Source organism: Chamaea fasciata, unplaced genomic scaffold, assembly GCF_029207755.1.
Source record: "Chamaea fasciata isolate MVZ Bird 193981 ecotype frontalis unplaced genomic scaffold, bChaFas1.0.hap1 SCAF_5, whole genome shotgun sequence".
NCBI classification, from domain to species: Eukaryota; Metazoa; Chordata; class Aves; order Passeriformes; family Sylviidae; genus Chamaea; species Chamaea fasciata.
This window is the reverse complement of record NW_027094090.1, coordinates 59,378,924-59,401,072: the sequence shown is the minus strand read 5'-3', so window position 1 is coordinate 59,401,072 and position 22,149 is coordinate 59,378,924. Positions and strand designations below refer to the sequence as shown.

The window sequence follows — 22,149 nt, the reverse complement described above, 5'->3', positions numbered from 1 at the left end:
CCTCTAAAGTCCACTACCTTTTCATCCTTCCCATGCCCCTCAACTCTTTAAGAGCATCACAAGGTTTTTAGTGGCTGAAAGGAACTATTCTTTCCAAAGAAGTAGACTTTAATTTGTCAACACAAGCAAGCACACAGCCACTGCCCCATTTCCAACTCCCAACTTCAGCTCCTCTCTTCCAGCCTCAATTTGCCCAAACATCCTTGACCTCAATCTGTAACAACACACTGCAAATTCATATGGAGTAATATCCTGCTGTTCCCATACATCCTTTCCAGTCCTTTCTCAGCCATTGCTGGGCATCCAGCTTCTTTTCCTACCCAAGCAAAAAAAAAAACAATATAACAAGTGTTGCCATTTTCCTTGTTTGTTGTCTCCTTGCTCCCCCAACAACTTCACAGGTTCTGCAGAATCATGAGAGCAGCACCTAGCCAGGAAAGAAACTACCAAAGGAATGGATATGGAGAATCTCCCACATGGCAGATGATTCCCTCATTAAAAGTCTTGTATTCCTATTGACCTGCGCATCACTCCAAGCATAGATAACACATGTCAAATAAACAGGTAAAGCTTAAAAGAAATTGTCACCAGTGTAAGCAATGGCACATAAAGCAAGGGATGGAAGAGGCAAACATGGAATATTGTTTTCTCAAACCCCTCCGCTGTTCCTGGGAAAGTGAAATAAATGCATATCCAAACCCAAACCAGAAAATATTTTGAGCTCTTTCAGCTGTTTCACAGCAATTATCACATACTGAGCTCATGGAATAGTAAACTTTGTTTTCAATAGGGAAAAAAACCAAAACCAGAACTAGGGAGATAAGAGAGAGAAAAATCCATCTAAAGATTTTGGGTATGTCAAGGAGAACTGATAAAAAACAATCTCTCAATAACATGTCAATATTTTAAAATATTTTTTTTTAGACAGCTCCATTAAATACTGTATAAAACTCCATTACAGAAGAGCAAGGCATGCGATTCAAAGGAATAAATTACCTGTGAGCCAGCAGTGAGGACAAAACAAACACTGGTATGGATGAAATCTAATACAAAGACAAAAAGGAGTGAAGAAGAATATGGGCAAGTTTTTTAAATGATGGGAGCAATGTTAAAGGAGACAAGAAAAAAGAGGATATAGATCTATATTTCAGCACTCTGAGGAGTTCTAACCTGTCAAAACTACAACTGTTTTAACTTTTCATTTAAGAGGGAGCACAGGCAGGCTGGCAGGACACTGTGTGCTATCTGAAAGTGGAGTGACAAAAACCCACACACCTTGGGGCACAGAAGGAACAACAAGTCCCCTCAGGGCAGGGCAGTCACAGTACCTGCAGTATGCACCCCTGGGGTTCAGGGAAGAGCAGAGCTCATGGCAGTGTTTGAAGACATTGCAGCAGGCCTGAGAGGCCCCTCTGAGCCTGGCACAGCAAGAGACAGCCCCGGCGCAATTGATGGGGTGCTGCAGTGCTTGCAGAGCCTTCTCTCTGAGGAAGTTGTTTACATTGCCTTCTCCCACCATCTAATTTCAATTCCATTTAAAGAAAGCACCACTAGCAGGGTATTAGGTTCCTCATGTTCCTAATACTGTCAGTAGATGGGGGCAGGAGCTCCTAGAAGATAATTTGGAGTACCCAAAATCAGTTTGAGAGGGTGCCAAATATCCCCAAGTTAAACAAAGCAACTTGCCCAAAGGCAAAGACCAGATCAAAAGTTAAAACCAAAGAAGAGCTCAGTGAAGCTCCAGAGCAGGCTCCCAGGCAGAAGCTTCCTGATGGAGAAGTCAGAGTACATCCCTCTCTCGTTGGTCTCTCCTGCCTATGCAACCCAGTTGAGACCAGACCCAGGCCTTTCCAAGCCCTGCAGGAGGTGAAAGCAGAAATGGGACGGCTCAGAGGCTGAGTCCAGCTCTTGTTTGCTCTTGAGCCATTTGTGTGCAGCATTATCCAGCTTTGCAGCTCACTCCATTGGATATGGATCTGGAGACCCTAGCAGAACACAGTTAAATATACTTATTTCATGAAAGGAAGACATCCTATCCCTGTAGGTCTGCCTTTGTATACTATTAAGGCTCCAATCTCCACTCACTAAAATCAAACTATGCTTTAATTTGGGATTTAATGGGGAAAGACATGAAAAAGTTTAGGGAAAAACAAAACCCACAAGGAATTAATAGGCTGGAGATTGAGGCTTTTACACAGAGTTTTTAGGGTAAAGTGTACCTTCACAAAAGCAAAAAACTCAGCAACCACTTGAGAGGCTTCAAATAAACACTGCTGGACATGTAATCTCTAAATTGAAAACAAAACTTTTGCAGAGATGGTTTCTGAGTTTTGCAGTGCAGTGCAACAAAGCAAAAACAAAGCTGAACAGCACTAAAGACCCAACACTTGTCTGGATAACCAAGGTGTTATAACAGCCTCTGCGGATAACCCAGAGACCCTAGGAATCTGAAACTGCAATAACAACAAGAGAAAACGGTTCTGCTTCTACCCCCAAAAGTAAGATAATTTTGTTTAACTAAAAGCAGCATAATCAGGGCACTGAGTGAACTTCATTCTGGATGATCAAATCTACAAAAATCTACCTTGTTTTCAGAGAAATAAAGTATTTAGTCATATGTGGTATGGCACTTTTCCAAAATGTAATTCAGTAATTTATTCTGCTTCTTCTCAAGCTCACCTAGAGATGCTGGATTTAGCTCAAAGATAAGGCGGTATATTGCACAGCTGTGGGATCAAATTATGTTTGACATATTAGCGGGCATTCCAGATTTGGGTCACGTGAAACTGCATGACAAAGACAATTCAGGATCTTTTAGGTTTTCTTCAACCATCAACAGTGGCTTGCTGCTGTTTCCTGTTGAGTCAGATCTTCTAGCTATTCTAATGGGACATCCAAATAAAAGGGAGGGAAGCAGAATGATTTCCACTGAGAATGGCCATTTTAGGGAAAAAGAGTTTAAAAAACAACCACCAGCTCGGGTTAACAGAATATGAAAAACCCCCAAACTTCTCAGCCTTCTGACCCTGCAAACCTAATGCTGCGTTCACTGTAAACCGGAAGTCTACAAGGTTGTAATAGGGGAAGCCTCATTAGGGACCATAACCTGAGATCCCAGCTCAGGGCTCAGACTTTGCTGGTAAGAAGGATGTGGGAGACAGAGACAAGTCCAGCAGCCAGAGTCCAGCAGCAGCACAGGAGCACCAGCCCCTGAGCACTCTCTGTCTACAGAGCTGTGCCTTCTGCCACAAAGGGAAATGAGCAGGCTTTGACACCTGAGCATTAGGATGCCTTTCTCAACCTCTCACCTCTAAGTGCCTGATGTAAGACCAGATCTGTGCATCCTTCTGAGTGTTTGTTGATGCTCCACACCCAGGCCTGTTTCCAGCCACAGTGGTCCTAGCAGCCCTGTGCCTTTGATGGTAGCAGTGGGAGGTGGTAAAGTTAGGGCCTACCTATGCAGAAAGGATGCAAGTTTTGTACCGCCTGTCCCTGAATCTGTCCAGAAGTATTATCTGGATGTGTTAGAGAAAATAATCTACTTCCCTCATGCCTGCACTCAGACCATCAACCTAGAGCTCTAGCTGTCAAATATCTTTTGTAAATAGTGATCTTTTGAGGGGCAAAAATTGGTCCAAGATCTAGTATTAGGTGGTGTTTACTTTAGGAAAAAAGAAGTTTTAACTAACTCAACTGGAAACAGCAAGGTTCTGCAAAACCAGAATGAAGTTTTTGCTGGAGAAAGATTGCCTCTTAACTTTAGCTTTAGAGCCCTTTTCAAAACCACAGATGCAAAGTAATGCCAAACAAGCAATGGTATTGAAGTCACCTGTATGGAAATACTACCTTGTCCTGAGATCAACTTCTGATGTGGTTTAGTACAGGTATGGCACCAGCTGATGAACTCAGTTGAACATGTGCCCCATTGTCTAAGTATGTCCCCCATCCAACTGTATGCAAATGACTTAAGGTCAGAGGAGGAAAAATACTAAGTTTAGTTTTCATTCTTTTTTATCCGGGACTGCAAATTCTTTGGCTCACGATTGACTTGTTCTGTACTGCGTGGGTAGTACCTTGATCTAGGGAGACCCCAATCTCTTAGTCTCTCTATACTTGTCTCTAGCACAAGTAACTATTAATATTACTTCAGTGTAAAAATGACATCTTTCTGAATTACTTAGCTTTTCAGAAACAGACAGGAATACCACTAGTTTATGTTTTGCTATGTTTGAAAGCATGCAATTAGACACGGATCTTACAAACATAAACAAACACTCCCATCCAACCTCCATGTTTCTAAAAAATCCCAGGTTTGTTTAGACAAGGGGTTGATAATCCAGTTTGAACACAGGTATCTGAATGCTGTGACAGCTTCTTCATAATGCTCAGCTTATGGTACATTAAACTTTAAAGCAAGATAAACTCCTGCTTTCATTTTATCAAACATCTACCCAGACAGCAAAAAAGAAAGACACAAAGCAATGTTTGCAGCTACAGCCAAGCATGGGATATCCAACTCAGCATATGTTTGAAATGAAAATGAACAATATGTTGCATAGATATACTACTGCATTTTTCAATAGAGAATATCACTGGGATTTGTAAATGTTAACTTCATTCTTCCCTTAAGAGTTTGGTTTTATTTCATGCCTAAAAACAACCCCTGAGATTCACAGAGATTAGGCAAATAGAGACAGCAGTGCTTGCAATTGAGAAAGAAAGTGTTCTTAAAAGAAACTGCTCTGATAATCAGTTTGGGTGGAAGAAATCACAGGGGAGGACACAGACAAGACATTTTTTAAGAGTGCTAAGTGTTGTGCCACTGGTATTACTGAACTTTGTTAGTTAGCCATATAATGCCTTTTTGTTGTCAATAAAGCAGTAACTTGTCTATCACAATAATAATGATGTAGCAATAGACATGCAAGAATCCATGATAAGCAGTCTGCAAGAAGAGACTTTTACCTACAGAGGACAAGTAGCAAGAATGGGGAGGGTAGCAGATGACTAAATCCTCCAGGACTGGAGGATAGTTAAGAGGCTTGAGCAGCCTCATAATTTAACAGATTACCAAAAAACCAACTTTCCATTCAAATCCAAATATAGACCATGTATCCAAAAAGCTTCATAGTTCTTTCTACACCCAACATTAAATCAACTACCTTGCAAAGCCTCTCCTTAGAGCTGACTTAAGGTCATGTAGAAGACAAACACCGAGAGTTGCTTCCACTGATTTGAAATTGACACATTACACCACAAGCATCACCTTCATATTACACTGATGACAATGCATGAGAAATCAGAGATGTGCTATTACATGATTTGTTATAAAGAATGATTGATGATCTTCATTGTACCACAAATAAAAGCCTAAAAATTATCAAATCATCCAGGTTTCTAAGTTTATTTTTACACAGCTACAGCCTCTCCTCCCTTTACCAATCAACCCTTTCTTCTCTCCCTCTTTCATATGACCTCATATGAAAACAAAAATGTGAAGAGATTGTTCTTATCACAGTTCAGCAAGATACCACCTGCCAGCTGAACTGTGACAAATCCCAGCTGGCCTTACCATAGACACATGAACAGGGACTGAGACCGAGACGATGGGCTGCAGCTCAAGGCCGTCATTTAAACCACTGAGTACCCCCATCCACAAAAATTGTGCTAAGAGCTCAATAACACAAAGATTGCCATCACCACATTCCTATTCTAGTGTGCATTAGATCGTTTAATTGTCTCCTCTACCTGCAACTGCCTTCTGTTGAGCCTTACTAAGCCTTTTACAGCCAACAAGGGGGACAAACTGCCTGTTCTTTGTACTCACACAACAGTCAACACAACATGACCCCAATCATTCATACATTACTACCATAACAAAATTTACAACAGCAAATATTCATTCTTCCCTTTCCGCAGTATTGCCCTTCTGAAAAGACACAGTCCTGGCAGAAAAAGCTAAAAAAAGAATAATTCAGTAGCTATTAAAAAATTAGGATAAGGTTTATAAAGAAAAACCTCAAAGTAACCTTAAGAGTTATTACTTTATTATTACTCCTGCCATACACAATACTCACGATTTCTAACTTCTAGAAGAGCCAGATAATCAGGTACGCAACATGGTTGTAATGAAAGCATTCTCTAGAATTAGAGACCTGCATTTCTATTAGCAACCACTTTACATACTGTTGAAATAATTCCTTGAACCCAAGGTTTCGGTCGTGAATAAAGAAGATGTGAGCATGCATTAAGTTTCACTGATTTGTTTAAACACGCAGGCACTATAAAAAAACTTTAGCAAAACAGACTCACATTAGAAAGCTGACAAGTCTGAACAACAACCACACTTGCAGATGTGCTTCAAGACTTTAACCTTACAAGCTCAGGCACTGCACTTTACTGACATAAATAAATGTGAACAGCTCAGCCACCAGGCAAACCTACCAAGAGCCCATAGCTTATTTCATTTCAAGTTTAATAATTGCCAGCTTCTAACTGGAAGAGTGATCTATAGCCACCTATATTTAATAAGCTACTTAAAAATAAACTTGAATCTGTAGATCAACAAGATTGGTTAGCAGTAACCATTGGCAGTTACAAGTATAAAACATTTTTCCCATATAAAACTTCTGCTTCCTTTTCTTGATGCTTTCACAGAACTCACCATCACCCAGGAAAGCAGACACACTGAACAGGGTGTCTCTACTGTTAGACAATTTCCCACCTCATTGCTAAGTTGAACTTTTTGAAACTTTTATGGTAGGCACTCAGTTCAGCAGTAACTGACCACAGCCACGAGTCTGGTTTAACTCTGCAATTAGAGTTAGGTTTGTTAATGGCAAGACCAAATGTGCACTAAACCACTATGTCTTAACTTCAAGGGAGGAACAGCCTTTCCTAAACTGAACCAGAAAATGAGGCCTTGGGCAAGCACACAACAGACAGTAGCTAACATTTACAAGGTGCAGTTCCGGCTCTTTGGAGCTCTCGGCACATCTGGACATGTGCTATGTGGAAGTATCAGGCTATTTCAAATTATTCACAGGTGGACAGATCTCACCAGCTGATTTGCTGCTTTTCTGAACTTTGGATGTGCCTCTGTCCTCCCTCTCTCCCCCCTAAGCTCCCAGAGATGCACAGGTCTAGAGCTAAACAGCGTGGTCTTACATAATAATCTAGAGCTACCGTTCTTTTTCCCAATAAAATTCAGAGGAAATCGGACTTGGATGTTTGTGATGATTTGGGCAGATCTTGTTAAGAAAGCAGGCTCACCCACCTATTTGATACAGCACCACAAGTCAAATATTGGTTTGACTCTTTTTAATCTCTGTAGACCCTCCCTGGACACAGAAGCAAGTTTAACAAAGCTCAACAGTGTGAAAGAATGACAAAATACATGTAAAGTGATCTGTCATTTACATTGCTACAACTATGCTAAACTCATGGTGCCATCATACTGTTATCTAGATTAGCTTTAGATTTTTGCTGGATGTTTATTTTCTGCAACAGTCCCTGAAACCTTTTCTTGAACATTCATACAATTCAGAAAAAAAACCCATTCTTTTACTGGAAGGCAGGATTTGAAGACATGTGCAAGTAAAAAGTCAGAAAAACACTCCCAGTTCAGCTAATATAATTTCTGAAATAAATTTTCAGGACAGGGGGGAGGTTTGTTTTTTTTTCATTTCAGCACAGCTCACTGCAATGCTTACTGTGATAACCATTGGAGCTGCTGTTATTCTGATTTGTGTCCACTAGTCAGTGCGAAAAGAACAAGAGAGGAAATTCAAGCAGCAGTTTAAGTGTCTGCTCACTTTAGCCAAAGAACAAGTGTGCAGCACAGAAGAGAGAAGAGGTCCAACAAGTACTTGGTTTCTTTCTGACCTGGATCAATGTTCCTGCTGCCCAAAGAAATTAATAAGAAACCAATAAATAAGTTCTTAACTTAGAAGACAATTTTTGCTAACAGTTGGTAAAGCAGTTACAAGACAATATTGCAAGGAGAGAATTCTCTAAAAGCTTTGTGAGTTTTGTGAGTATTTATTGCACTCTCTGCACCAAAACCAACTCCCCCTCCATTTCCCTCCTAGGAAATTACCTTCCAATTTCCCCTCATGGATAAAAGACTCTACAGATGCTGGCAGGGCTTCAGCAGGATTTGTGTCTGATGTGCAACCCGTCTCACCACTATCACTTACCAATACAGCAGGACCAGGAAGACTGCCAGCAAAGCCAGGGTGGCTGTGGTACTGTTCATTTCTAGGGAGACAAGTGCCAGAAGATCTACGGGCTCCATTTTCCTCCACTACAGCTCCAGCCTTGAGTGCGGTGTGCAGGGGAAAGCCTCTGCAAGGGCTGATAAAGCCTTCCACAGCTAAATGAATGACATCTGCAACAAAACAGGAACCGAGAGAGCAAAAACATATCAAGCACCAACTGCAAACCTTTCCTCTTCTCATCAACTGCACATTCTGAGACAGAACTCAAAGGTTCCCTGAATAGTAGATGTAGCAATTTCCCCCCTCCCACTGTTGTTGACTGTCATGCTGGTAAATATTTACATACCCACCGCTTGAGACATCAGTGTTGCTGAATAGGTTTTTAGACCTCAAGTATGGGAAGCTGGGGAATGTGTGGGGAAAAGAAATGGGGAAGACAGCCTGACCATGTTACAGATCATGGAAGAAAAATAGAAAGGCGCTTCAGGGGTGCCCTGACATACAAACAATGGCATCCTCTAAAGTAACTAAAACAGGGCGTTTTTGCAATATAAAACTTCATTAGCACTTAATTTCCAAGCCAGTTATACCTTGTAAGAATGGAACAGAGTAAACTTTAAATTATCACAATCAAAAAGAGGAATTAGAGGAAAACTGGTCTAATGTGACTTCTAGAACGCATATAAAGAAAGAACTTCTGAGTAGAAAACCCCAATTTTTGGGGGTAGTACCAGATCCGTAAGTCAGCGTCTGCCATGCTGGTGAGACCACACAGACAGCACTGTTTGGCTGTATCATCTCAAGTTCATGAGGGCTATAGCAAATTTTCCTGGCTCAGTGCACTGTCCCCCTTGGAGGTATCACTAAACAGTCTCTCCAGAGACACTTTGGCTATGCCTGTGTTGTATTCCTAGTATCAGATTTAACACCCGCATGGTCAAATCTACTATCTCTGCATTGTGGCAAAGTCAGGCTGTCACAGCCCCTGGAACAACCTGCACACAACAATCAAATTTTGACCACACTTCTGGAAATGGTTTGCTCACTGTGTATGAATTCTTCAGCTTTCTTACATATTTTCCTGCCTGCAAACCTCAAGCCCATTTTAAGCATCTGATCCAGTCCAATTAGAAAGGTAAACCAAAAAACACACCTTGAAGCACTTCTACGAGAGAAGTCCACCAACCTGTTATACAGTAAAGTAACCAAATTCCATGATCAAAAAATCTTCAGGACAACAACATCAGAAGCAGCAGCTTGCAAGTAAACACATGACAAAATTCCCTGAACTGTCCCGTATTGTTTATTACTTGTGAAATTATACATTCTCATATATGTGCTTCAGAGTTCACACCCATCCTAAACTACCTATTTGGAAGACAAGGAAATCAATGCTAACACTTGGTTTGAGAATTATATGGTAACCTTGAGAACCAGAAATTCTGCAAAATCTGATTCTCATAACACACATGATGAAGAGTGTTTTCTTCTCTTACTACCCCAAGACAGTAGCTTAGATGTAATGTGCAAGGCTTCTCCAATCTCACTGTATTACATTTCTTGCTTTTATCAGAGAAGTTAATAATATAGGTATCAAAAAAGTAAAGTCTCTAACACAATGGAGTTTAATTTTAAGAAGATTTGACTCCACTCTAAGTGAATCACTGCTATTTTGGTTCTCTGTGCTTCACAACTGCATTAATTCCCTTCCAGCCTCAGATCCTTACAGAATAAGTAAAAGGTGTTAACCAGCTCATCTGCTCCACAGAATAGCAACGTAGTTCACAGAAAACCTTGCTTCATGTAATAACAACTCCACTGCTATTCTAGGTCAATAACAGCACTGCTGGTTTGCTGCTGTTATCAGGTTCTCCAAGAACAACTGCAATGAGATTCAAGACCAGTGACACAAGGAATTAATCAGTGGGCGCAAGCTAATCCCAACTAGCAACCAATCCTGTGGGACTTTCAGAAAAAGAAAAAAAATCAAACACTGATGTGCATCAAAGTCTTTTCTGAAAACTAAACCAACCACCACAAGGGTAGAAGACAAGAAATAATATTCCATTTTCACTTTAATTTATTTGGCTTTTTAATAAAGACATTTTCCTGCACATAGAGGACAGATGTTTTATTAAAATCAACTGCACGACTGCTATCAGCACACACAGGTCAAGTACAGATCTCACTTGTTTTTTGAGAAGCACTGGAGCCTTTTCCCAGTCACACTGAGAGACAGGAGATATGAATAGTGCTTAAACATAAGCTTACGAAGGAAAATAGGGTCCCACATCAGAATCTGGCTTAAAAGAGAACAGATAATTGAGCTTTTTTTTTTTTCTTTTCTTTTCATCCTTTTCTGCAGCTGACAGTGGGGTTTGCTGTGTTTTACTTTTTAAGCTTCATCACCTGTTTCTTGCTGAAGGATTTTAACTTGGCACCTCCAGCCATTAAGAAGGGTGCCAAGCATTGACTCTAAAACCTACCTGGAGCACTTCTCATCACAGACAGAGGCACTTACAGTTATTATCTTGGAGTAAGGGACCTCAGGTCTGTGAAGCGTCACATAAATCCACATGATGCTTATGGGGGAAAAGGAGTCAGGGATGCAGAGAGCAATGAAAACAAACTATTTACCAATCCTGACAACTCTCTTTACGAGTGTTTTACGTTAGAAGTATCATCCTAATTAACACTTAGCATGGATATTTTTCACCAACCTCCAAGTTCCTTCTGTGGAGTCACGCTGGCCAGTGTGGTAACAGTATTGAAGAACTAGAGAGACAGACACAAAGTCCTCCCTAACCACACGCTGGAGGAAGCCAGAGACAAGCAGAAGAGAGCCTTTTCCTGTGAGGCTGCTGTGAGTCAGCAGCAGTGCCTGCATTTGCATCCACAAGGCTTCCCTGAAGATTGCATCTACCAAGGTTTGCAGCTCCTCGACACGGTGCCATCCACGCTTTTCTCTTCCATACACATTGAAATCCACCTTGTTCATCACAAACAGATGTTGACTAAATCCTACACTGAAGAGACCCACTTTATCCTTCCTTCCCCACCACTGCCTGGGAGCTCCCCAGCAAATGAAAGAAGGAAGTTCAGTGCTGAGCAGCCAGAGATACAGCCTGCCACACACTCGCAGCAGTAGCTGTTAAACAGGGAAGTACACAACAGCATTCAATGTCTGAGAGACTGAATTGTTCCTCAACTGAAAAAGAACAAAAACCTGGCACCCAGACAATCCAGCTTTTACAGGAAGCCTTCGTGCATTGGAGCACTGTCTGAGTCCAGTGATATTTTCTGTAAATGCTCTTCCAAAACAATGCATTTCAACTTCCAAAGGAATACAACTGTAGCTGTGAGCCTCAGCAATGCTTGACATACACAAGTATTGTTCCAACATGAAATACAGAGTTGATTAAAAAGCAGGATTATAGACCTTCCCAGTAAACCTAAATCATGTTAAGGATTTTGACCTGTCTTCAAAGCATATCAAATAGAAAGTGTAGTCTCATATTTCAAGAGCTACTGACTACACCAGCTAGACTAACCACACATTCCTGCTAATGACCAAATTCAATTCCTCTTGTGCTATTCTACCTCATATATTTTAGGTCTATAATAATCTAATTAAGGCTGAGCCACACCAACTTTATGATAGATGAAGGAAGTCCAGGAAGATGTTACATTTTAATTTTATAGCAGTTTGTGTCTACAGAAATTTATAGCACAGTCTCCAGATCAACAAAATCCTGCTACAGACAGCTTAGCCACAAAATACTGCTGATAAAATATCACAGAACAACTTAAAAAAGAGATTAATTAGGGACTAGTTTATGTATAAGCTTTAACAAAGCCCATGTAAAAAAATGTGTAAGTATATATGATGATAACTTATCTTAATGCAAAAACCTTTCCAGAGCCAAAATGAATTCTCAATGTCTTGAAGGTAGACCACCAAAACAAAACAAAACAAAAAACCAAAACCAGAAACAAACAAACAAACAAACAAACAAAATTGCAGAGACACATTTCACAGAGGGGTTTGTTTGGGTTTTTTTGGTGGGGGGGGTTTTATTTGGGGGGGGTTGTTTTGATTTGGGTTTGGGTTTGGGGGGGGGGGCTTGGTTTGGTTTTTTTTTAATTTAAAACAACCTTAATATACAAAATATTGGGAATAATAATGTATTGGAATAGAGGGATTTACAATGGCCATCTGTGACTTAATTATTTCTATCTCTGTCCAAGGACTGATTAAGCAGTTTAATCAGAAGATTCTGTACTCCTGCCTGAAAAACTATGACAAACCAGCCAACAGACAGACCACCAAGGCATCAGACCCTACTAATAAAGATTCTGCTCTACATTTAAAACAGACAGGAGCACCAAAAGGACACCATGAGCTCATGGGAGATTCTTGAGTCACCTTGAATAAAGTCACTCCAATAAAGTGGATCTCAAAAGGCAAATACAGTAACTGTAAAACCACACTAAGGAGGCCACCTTCATGACACTTCCAACTGAGAAGCAGAAAGACACACTTTTGCACTTAAATTGTTTTGCCAAGTCAGAACCTGGTTATATTAACCTAAATGCTTCTCAGGAAACAGGCATACAGTTTAAAATTCTAGGAAAGTTAAATTATGCAAACTTGTACTTCACTAACAAATTTAATCTTAGTTGCCTAAAAGTTATGGTACTTCAAACACAGTATCTTAGAGGCTAAAAAGCTCATTATGCTAACTAAATGTAGTGCCACTGTACTAAGTCCTCTCTAAAGCAACAAGCTGTGAGATATCCTAGTTATTTCAAAGAACTCCTGTTAGAAATAGCATAGATTTTGTGGTCAAAAGGAATGACAGTTTCTTCCTCTTGCTGTGAGAGTTTGGAATGAGTTTCTAAAATAAAGTTACCTTTGCTAATAGTGACATTAAGATCTTGCAGCCCCTGTGAAATTCCAGAGAAAGCAGAAATTAGTATAACATCTGCTGCCCGTTGCCAGGCATTTCTAAGCAAATTGACTTTATTAAATAATTGGTAACTTGTTTATATTTCTATAGCTTGCTTTAGAAACATTGATTGATTCAAGCAATCCTATAATTTCATTGTCCTATAAACTTGACTAGAGATAAATAAGGATTTATTTTCACAGATCAATAGCTCCACATTCACAGAAAAAGTCAAAAAACCCTGCCTAGACTAGTCTCGTAGTTGCAGAGAGACATATAAATGTTTGCAAAAATATTATGGTAAGAGCTGATAAGTTTGGGGTTTTTTTTCTGAAGCTCAGTTTTTAAACACCATGAAAAATACCTAACCTTCTTTGTCTGATTGAAAAGCTACTCTAGATAACAAATTCCAGGCTTGAATTCTCCAAATTATGTTTTGGTGCTGGATCACAGATCAAAGAACTGTGAAAAACTTAACACAAATACCTTGTTCTATAACTTAATTATAAACAAACTTATAGACTAATACAATGCATTTATCAGTACCCAGTCAAAATTCAAAATGACAAATGGGAAATGCACCAAAAGTCTCAAAAACCTTGAACCGCAGACAAGGCAAAGAACTATTCTTCACCTGAGGTCCACCATTGTTTCTGTCAAATATCTCATGCTCCCAGAAGAAACTCCACAGATGTGAATGGAGAATGTGCCCATGGGTTATGGCTTTCAGCCTGACAAGAATGGTAGAATTCTTCCCATCTGGGAACTGTGGGCAATATCAGCTGTCCCACTGTGCCTTATCTTTAACTTTCTAAAACCAGACAGAGGGTTTAGATGCAATTGTCCCTCTGAGATGAGTAAGACAGCAAAAAGAGAGAGCAAATGAATGTGCAATGTATTAGATGATACAAACATGCCAAATCAGAACAGGTACTACTATTCAGGCACTACTGCCACTAGTCTCTGCACAGAAGAGGCAGTGAACTTGCAAAAAGGAAAAAGAAAGGTGGCAATGAAGCAAGTCAGACTAATACTATTGCCACAGCAATGGTTCTCATACTTCAAGGAGCCCAGAAGCTCTTAGTTTGCATCCACACGTAGAAATGCAACCTGACTGCAAAGAAATTCAAACTGGCAGCAAAAGAAATCACTGAGGACCAGTTCTTCAGCAATTTGTCAGTGGCATCTATAGAACCACTTCTTAAGATGCAGAAACATCCCTTCACAGGACATTCTCCTGGCAATCAGCAGGTGCAGGGTTTGGTAATGCTGCTCTGAATCCTACAGAAGCGGCAGGGGAAGCTCTTGCCCTGTTGCCTCTCTTGTCTCTGAAAATGTTCCCCATGACAAGCATTTCAAAATGACAATAACTGTACTATGAACAACCATGATGAATATTCTCAGATGGCAGTAACACAAAATCCATGGGGCACTGGAACACACAAGGCTGGGACAGGAAGACACATGGAACCTTTGCAGCATGGGGCAAACGCAGGGACAACATAAAGTACCTTGAAATGCCTTGTTTTCACTCATGCTTCTATACAGAGTGTACGTGCTGCCTAAATGTATGCATCACATGGTGAACAATTCTTGGTAGATCATGCCAAATACTCCCAAAGGCCTTCTTACCCATTTGAAAGGAAGCACAGAGAGATAACATGCAAATTGCAGCCCCCTCATACATGGCAGAGAAGCACATGCAACATACAGGCAGCTTTACTCTCGTTCAGCCTTTTGTGCTTTCCCATTCATTGGGCTTTTTTGCTGCAGACCTTTCTGCTGACCACTTCTATACTAATTCACCAAATCAGGAATCCCTTCAGCTATCTCATTCTCAGCAGATATGTTGTAACACAGACACGCATAACCAGTGAGGGGAGAGAAAAAAAGAAAAAGTGAAAAAAAAAATGCAATCACAAAACCAGCACTTCCAAATCTCAAGCTCTTTCTGAACTCTTGGTTTAGTTGAGTTTTTTGTTACAGCGCTTGTTGTTCATTTCTGCATTGTGATAAATACATGTTTTACTGGGGGCAAGGACTGTCAAGCTCAAAGCGAGGAAAAACATGGTCAGAAGCTGTGAAACTCAAAAGGATCAGGGCTAAAATTCTAATTAAACTATTTTAATTGCTCAATTTAAAAAATGCATGTTTTTCCTGCAGCCTCATGGTTCTGAGAGTAAATCTGTGAATTCTGAATGCTTGAGTTTAGCAATACTTGCAAAACGCCATGAACTTAATAAGCTGACCTATTAGCCAAAGGAAGAGAGGTTAAGTGGAAGACTAAATAACCTGACATTATGAGTTGAAACAGCTAGAAGACCTTAGTCTCGACAAGATTTCTACCCTGCTGATACTCCTTTTAACTTCATCTCTCAAAATGTACTGTAGTTGGAATCTGAGCCTAAAGTTTACAGTGTCCAGCCTCCTTCCTACCTTCTGATGCCTTCCACCAAGTGGCAGATAAACCAAGACTTATATTGTAGCTGGGCTAGTATAAAAAAGAAATACCTATCCTTTTCAAGCCATGGGGAACTCTCTCCTCAAGAGTCCCACCTCTGTCTGTGGCAGCTCAGGCTAACTAGAAATTCCCAAGAACAAAGAGAGGTTTTGATGAGCTGTAATTCAGATGGGCCCCCACAGATGTGAGTATTTTAAGGGTGTAGCAAAGAATTTTTGTAAGTCTGGTGCAGGTAAATGCTCTCTGTCCTTGTGTGGTGCACTCAGCTCTGTGGATGGAGAGCACCAACTCCAAACATAAAATACTGTTTTTCTCTCAGTATATGTAACCCCAATGAACCTTATTGGACCACTGAGGGTACACTGAGAAGATTACACTCCTTAATGTGCAGTTACAGCTGTACTGTAAATGCAACATTACATGCTTTCTATTATGGTTCAAGACCACTCCACTCTTCAAGACTGTTATAAACCTCAGAAAACAGGGGTTTATAATGGAAACACTGAAACACACAACTCTAAAAACCCCGGCAGAGAGGAAATGTAGCTATAAATTCAGCTTTTCTTTTCCAGCATACACATTGGCAAGTTATGAATAATACGTATTTCTACACTTAGAACAGACAGATGCACACATTGCTCAGGGTAACCTTTGCTGTAAAGGTGGAGGATGGAAAGAGCTCAGAGTGGAAAGAGCAACCTTTCATCTCGTGTTTTACAGAGTTACTGCAACTGCAATGATGACATAAACCCAGCAATTGAAATTTAGTAGCCTGTGCACCAAGGCTGAATTTCAAATGCACTTTTTTTAGAAAGGGTGGGTTATGTTTCTATGGGCAGCAAGAAGACATGAGACCCTCAAACCCCCTCAGCCTTCTTTGTTTTTATAAAAGACTTGGCTGTTAGGATGCTGTTTAAATGACATTGCAAACCAGCTTGCTATCCATTCAAAACCAGATATTCTATATATATTCTCTTCTGTATATAATCTGGTCCCTATCTTCTTAACATGACCAAGAAGCAAAATTTGGACTTGTAATTACTGTAAAAAACCTTGCTCTGTTTGCCAAGAGAAAGATGGGCAGGCAACTGTACTACCACTGTGGCTGAGGCATTTGGGGATTTCTTCAGGTATTAATAGCAACTGGAGAGGTGGGTCAATATAATCCCATTATCCGTATCATGCTGTGTGATTTCTGATGTGTATGAGGGAAGGAAAATAAAACCGACACAATTGCAATTTGGGAGGAGTGCTGCTGTTGGGTAAACAGGGAAATCCATGCCTGCTTTAAGTATTGCAGCCTGACTGTCAGATGGGGAAAGGGAGAGCAGGGAGGTCCATCCTCCTTCAGCACCAGGAGGGAGGGGGCAGAGGCCCCCACCACTGCTGCTGCCTGCACAGGGCTTGGTACCACCATCCTTCTCCTCAGACATCTGCCCTGCCCCAGGGTTTCAGTGGCATCCCCAGCCATTACACTTCTCTGGAGAGATTCTTGCAGGAGTTCCGACACCCTGGCTTAAGTTGCTGTATGTAGTCTCTGTGTACAGAGAAACACTCAAAGCTCAGCAAGGCTGCATGCAGTTATGATCCCTGTTTATTATATTAGTACTGTTCACATTTAACAATGTTTTCTGAATGTGTAGGAAATGCTTCCAGATTGAGATGCCCCTATAAACTAATTTCTATTCCAATTCAGATGTGCCGATAAGTTATTTTCTATTACAAATATATCAGCAACGGCACTAATCAGTCTATGAGGTACATGAAAAACTTCACCTGGAAAATAGCCCATGAGACCTCCCCATTACAGCTGCTGAGATTTTTAAGGTAATGGATTAATTGGTAGAAGGTTTAGAACTTCTTACCAACACCTCTAATACTAGCTATACCATTCTCATTTCAGATCTGAGGGCACTGCATTTAACCTTTCTGCATGTTTGATTCATGAAGGACACCAGCTCTTCAGCTTTCTTCTTTCTTCCTTTCCATATGACAGCAGTCTTGATGCCATGGTGTAAAAACTCTACACACCCAAAACTGTACCTCACACTGGCCCAGAGCTGCCAAGCCTCTCAACAGGAAGGGAACTGCCTCCTTGTCCAGACCTGTTTCATTCAGCATTTGGCAACTTCTGCAGAGACAACAGCAAAACTTCTTTATTGCCATTAAAAGGGCAACACAATTCCCAGCAGAACAGCTTTACCAGGAGGGTCTCCTGTCTTCCCTTCCACCTTTTTTATTTAAATAGGATCTTGCACCAGTAGCCTTAGCTAAAAACTCCCACTCTGCTTCCACAGTTTTCAGGCTGCCTGCTGCTTCACCCCAGAAGCAGTAGCTGAGAACCAGTGACCCTGATCATAAGTAATGCATACGACAAATCTGTGGTCTTAAGAATAATAAGTAAATTACTTATAGGAAAGGACCACAAGGGCATAATTGTGTCATGGAACCAAGTCTCTATGCACAGGGCATTACTGTCTCACATACACTTAGCGCTGGGAGGTCTGCACTGTGTCCTTTTGCAAGGAATTTACCACAGCTCTCTGGCAATTTACACGCAGATATTAGGACCAACAGCAAGGCTGGAATAGACTCACAGGTGCCTGGGGTGCCAGAGGATCACAGCCAAAACCTTCAGAAGTGTTTTACCTTACCCAGGAAGCACACAAAACCATTTCTCCTCTCTCGGCTGTCTGACCACTGCTCTGTTTTATTAAGCAGCAGGGTGAAACAGAAGCATTTCCAAGAATTTTCACTGTAGTAGTCTGAACAGCCTGAAACTTGGAGTTGCTTCCAGTTGAGCAAACAGCAGATACACTGGAAGGAGGAAATATACACAGGTAGAATCTATTGCAGCCACCTACGCAAAATGTGTATTTGTCAATTTCTCTCTACTAAAACCTAGAAAATCAACTTAAAAGGAAAAAAAAGTACTTAAAAAGCAAGCTTAAATTCAGCAAAAAGCTGGATGCTATAAGACCCTTATTCACTAGAGAAAGATTTACAGCCTCTCTAGGAGAGTGGGATTCCTACCCTCACTTTTTCTAAGACTGAATGATTATTTATTCCACTAACCTTTATCGAAAGGAGCCAACGCATCTAACCATGGCTGCGGGGAAGAACGGCACCTCTCCCTGATCCCACAGGCTGACACTGCAGACAGCGCCGCCAGCCAACCCAAACTCCCATGGCTTTGCCCAAGGATGTGCCACAAGAACGGCATGGCAAAGCATCCCAGCCAAAAGCACGGGGCAAGGAGGACTAGGATTGTCCACGGGATTTACACAGAAAATCCCAGGAGATCCTTACCTGCAGAGGTCTCCCGTGCCTCTTCCAGCGGTTCCTGGTTGGGGTGCCAGTCGCAGCTGCCCTGCAGCAGCCTGAGGGCAGCAGCGGGGCGCGGAGCCATCGCCACCTCCCACAGAACAGACAGGTGCTGGGACAGCTGCCAGGCAGGGCCTCGGGACTACAACTCCCAGGAGTCCCCGCGCCTCCATGCCCCGTCCCCCTGGGGTGGCCCCGCCACGCCTTCTGGGGGCTGTAGTTCCAGCACCACCCCCAGCCTCTCCGGCTGATCTGCCCTTGCTGGGAAAGGAGGCTTTGCGTGGCCGCAAACGAAGCTAACACTCTGAGACATTTGTTTCTTTTTAAAAAGGTCTATGCATGTGTGTCTGCATTACAAATAACAACAACAAAATAAAGGCGCAAAACTCAGCAAATATTTTTTTTATCTCCAGCAAGGGGAAAATGGGAAATGAACTTCTAATTGTCTTTTTGCTTCTGGTGGGGGGTTCTTTGGTTTGCTGTGAAGGGAGAAGGGAAAAAGTGAAAAGTAAAAGCTCATAAGCAACTGTTGCCAAATAACTTCGCAAAATCAGATGGGAAAAGCTCAAAAGTTCCCATACTGTTAATGTTATTAGTTAATGACTGGCCTCAGGCCTGCAAACGTGCTGATACTTAACTGTATCCTCCACTGAAGTGAGTGCAATTGAATCTCATACTCCAGTTGTTTCAGAAACTCAAGGCCTCTAGAAATTATAAGCATGGCTTAGTAATGCCAAGATTTTAAAAGTAATTAAGGGCTTATCCGCATTGGGAGTTGTTGCAGAGTAGCTTCTCTTGAGTAACTCCTCTTCCCTGTGCTGGACATGTATTTCACACTAACTTTGCTTTATTCTGAATGAGTTTGCCCTATTCAGATTTTCAGTTCACAAGCTACCTTTGCCCATACTGATGGACTCATCCAAGGTGAGCCTAAATTGCATGTTCTGTTTTTACCTTGTGCTCCCGAATGCTAGGCATTTCTTTTGAAAACAAGAGGTGAAGTTTCTCACACAGTCACTGCTGCCCTGAATTTGGGAGATCAATAGGATCACTAAATGCCATGAGACTCACAAAAACCCTTTGGGAGCGTGGCCCCATTTATCTAACTGTGAATGTTTGTTTTTCTAACACAAGGCTGTGCAAACGAGAGAAAGTTCTCCTTTCAGAGTAAAATCTGGTCTAAGTATTTAGTCCTTGTGGGTAGCAAGTTTTAACAATACTTCACAGAGAACAAAAAAAATCATTATCTGTCCAGAATATAGCAAAAGCTTTAAAGTTTTGCCCAATTTTTATTAATTGCATATGCATACAAAAATATCAACAATGTTAATGCACAATGAGCCAGAGAAGTTCTACCAAGACCAGTAGGTATTAAACCCATGGATATATCAACAGGTCCCCTTTACTTAAGGTGAAGAAGAGGAGAAGGAAAGGTGCTAAATAACAGGAAATAATAGTACTTGTGTGATGCAGGAGGTTTTAGTGTCCAGACAGGAGGTACCCATAAAGACGTCTTAGCTTCTATGCAGGACCATGCCACGGCCACCTCTGTGCAGTTGCAGGCCAAGGTTTCTAAATGAAGAAGACTTCCCAGATGAGGAGCACATGATGTAGAGGCAGATACTGAGTCCTGCCAGAACTGCAGAGGACCCACACTGCTCTGTGGCTTCTAGCTCTGAAACAGCCCAGCTCTGCATGGGACTGAAGGGAAGCTGCAGGACTTCTGCACCCTAATCAATCCATTGAATGGCTTCTGGGTTCCATCTGGCCCAGGGAAAGGTTTAGCTTCTTTGTGAGGCAATACAGCTTATCTTGTACTTCTAGAACAAATTGGCAGCACATGAATAGCACACTTAAGCCATAACCCGGATAAGCCTTCCAGGATAATTGAGATTCTACAGTATGTGACTTTTTATAGTAAGTTTTCATAGACTTGCTAGAAAAATGTGAGTTTTGACCTAGCACTTTTCATTCCAAGAGTTCTGAATAATCTATTTTAATGCAGGTTTAGAAAAGAAAAAGGGGAAAAAAAAGCGTGTTCTTTTGACTTCAAGTTCAATTGATAGAAGATCTATTAATCACCATCATGCAATTTATATCAGAATTTAAAGCAGATACATGGAAGAACTGGGATGGATTGCTTCCCAAAATCTTGCGGCATTAACATTAACACTAAGTATGTTTGCTTTCCTTTTTTGTTTTGAACTCTGTAGCACTTGTGTCACTGGGGCAGTCTCTCTTATTAAAAATGAGATGTAAGAGAACTGCTTTTGTGAATGCACAGGGTTATAACTTATTCCAACAGGTATTTTGTTTCTGACTTGCGTAACTACAAACACCATGAATAAATGGTGTCTATTGAAACTGCTAAGGTCCATCTAATGTTTTCATCTTCCTATTTCCCAAAACAATAATGGTCTCAGTCATGTATTATTTGCAAGAATTCACAGATAATATCAGAATAAAGAGGAAACATGGATAATACAGCACAAGACCCTCCCATTGTTTCATTGGAATAGGGAAATCCACTGGAGACTAAACTTTCTGTAAACACTGGTCTGACGTTGGCTGCCCCTCTTCCCTCCCGGAGGAGCCGACTGGTGTGGGGAGGCTCAGCCCACCCCATTCCCCTGACTGCCTGTAACCCAGAGCTGAAAGACTTGCCATATGTAAGGGCCACAGCAGGATGGACATGCTTCTTTTTCCATATGGAAAAGAGACGTAAATTCCAGGTGCAGATGATTTCCCAAAAGCAGAAGGCAGGACAAGAGGAAAAAGCATTTAACACCCATGATGCTGGAGCTGAAAAACTCTTACGTAGGGGAGCTGTGAATACCCTGCATCTCCATGTACAGAGAAGAGTGAGTCAATCTCACAATGCCGTGCAGGCTCATACACGGCAAAAGCTTTCCATGTTGCTTTCACATTTTGAAAAAATCAGAGCTTCCCTCAGCCTGTTCTCTTAGACACCTAGTAGGCAAGGGAAAAGCGGAGGCAGAGCCAAAATAATACCCTTGCAAAATGCTGAGCAGCAAAGCAAAGAGTCAAAGGACTCCCGTTTCCCCTGAACACCTTTCACAGCTGCACCCTGGTTTCCTGTGTGAGGCAGCAGCTGGTGCTGCCACCTCACTCCATTTCCATCAGTATCCCAATGTGCAGCCTCAGGGGACTTGCAGGTTATTTCCACTGGGTTTGA

General features: G+C 41.3%; 1 protein-coding gene across 2 annotated transcripts in view; it reads right to left on the bottom strand.

The window, feature by feature from the left end:
- The window catches only part of TBXAS1 (thromboxane A synthase 1), a 259,885-nt gene that overhangs the window by 220,273 nt on the left and 17,463 nt on the right, over nt 1-22,149 (bottom strand). For both annotated transcript variants that reach the window (XM_066183899.1, XM_066183900.1), the window contains exon 6: nt 8,199-8,389. In XM_066183899.1, the coding sequence (XP_066039996.1) occupies nt 8,199-8,296 (98 nt within the window). In that variant the 5' untranslated portion in view covers nt 8,297-8,389. The remainder of the gene's footprint in view (nt 1-8,198; nt 8,390-22,149) is intronic.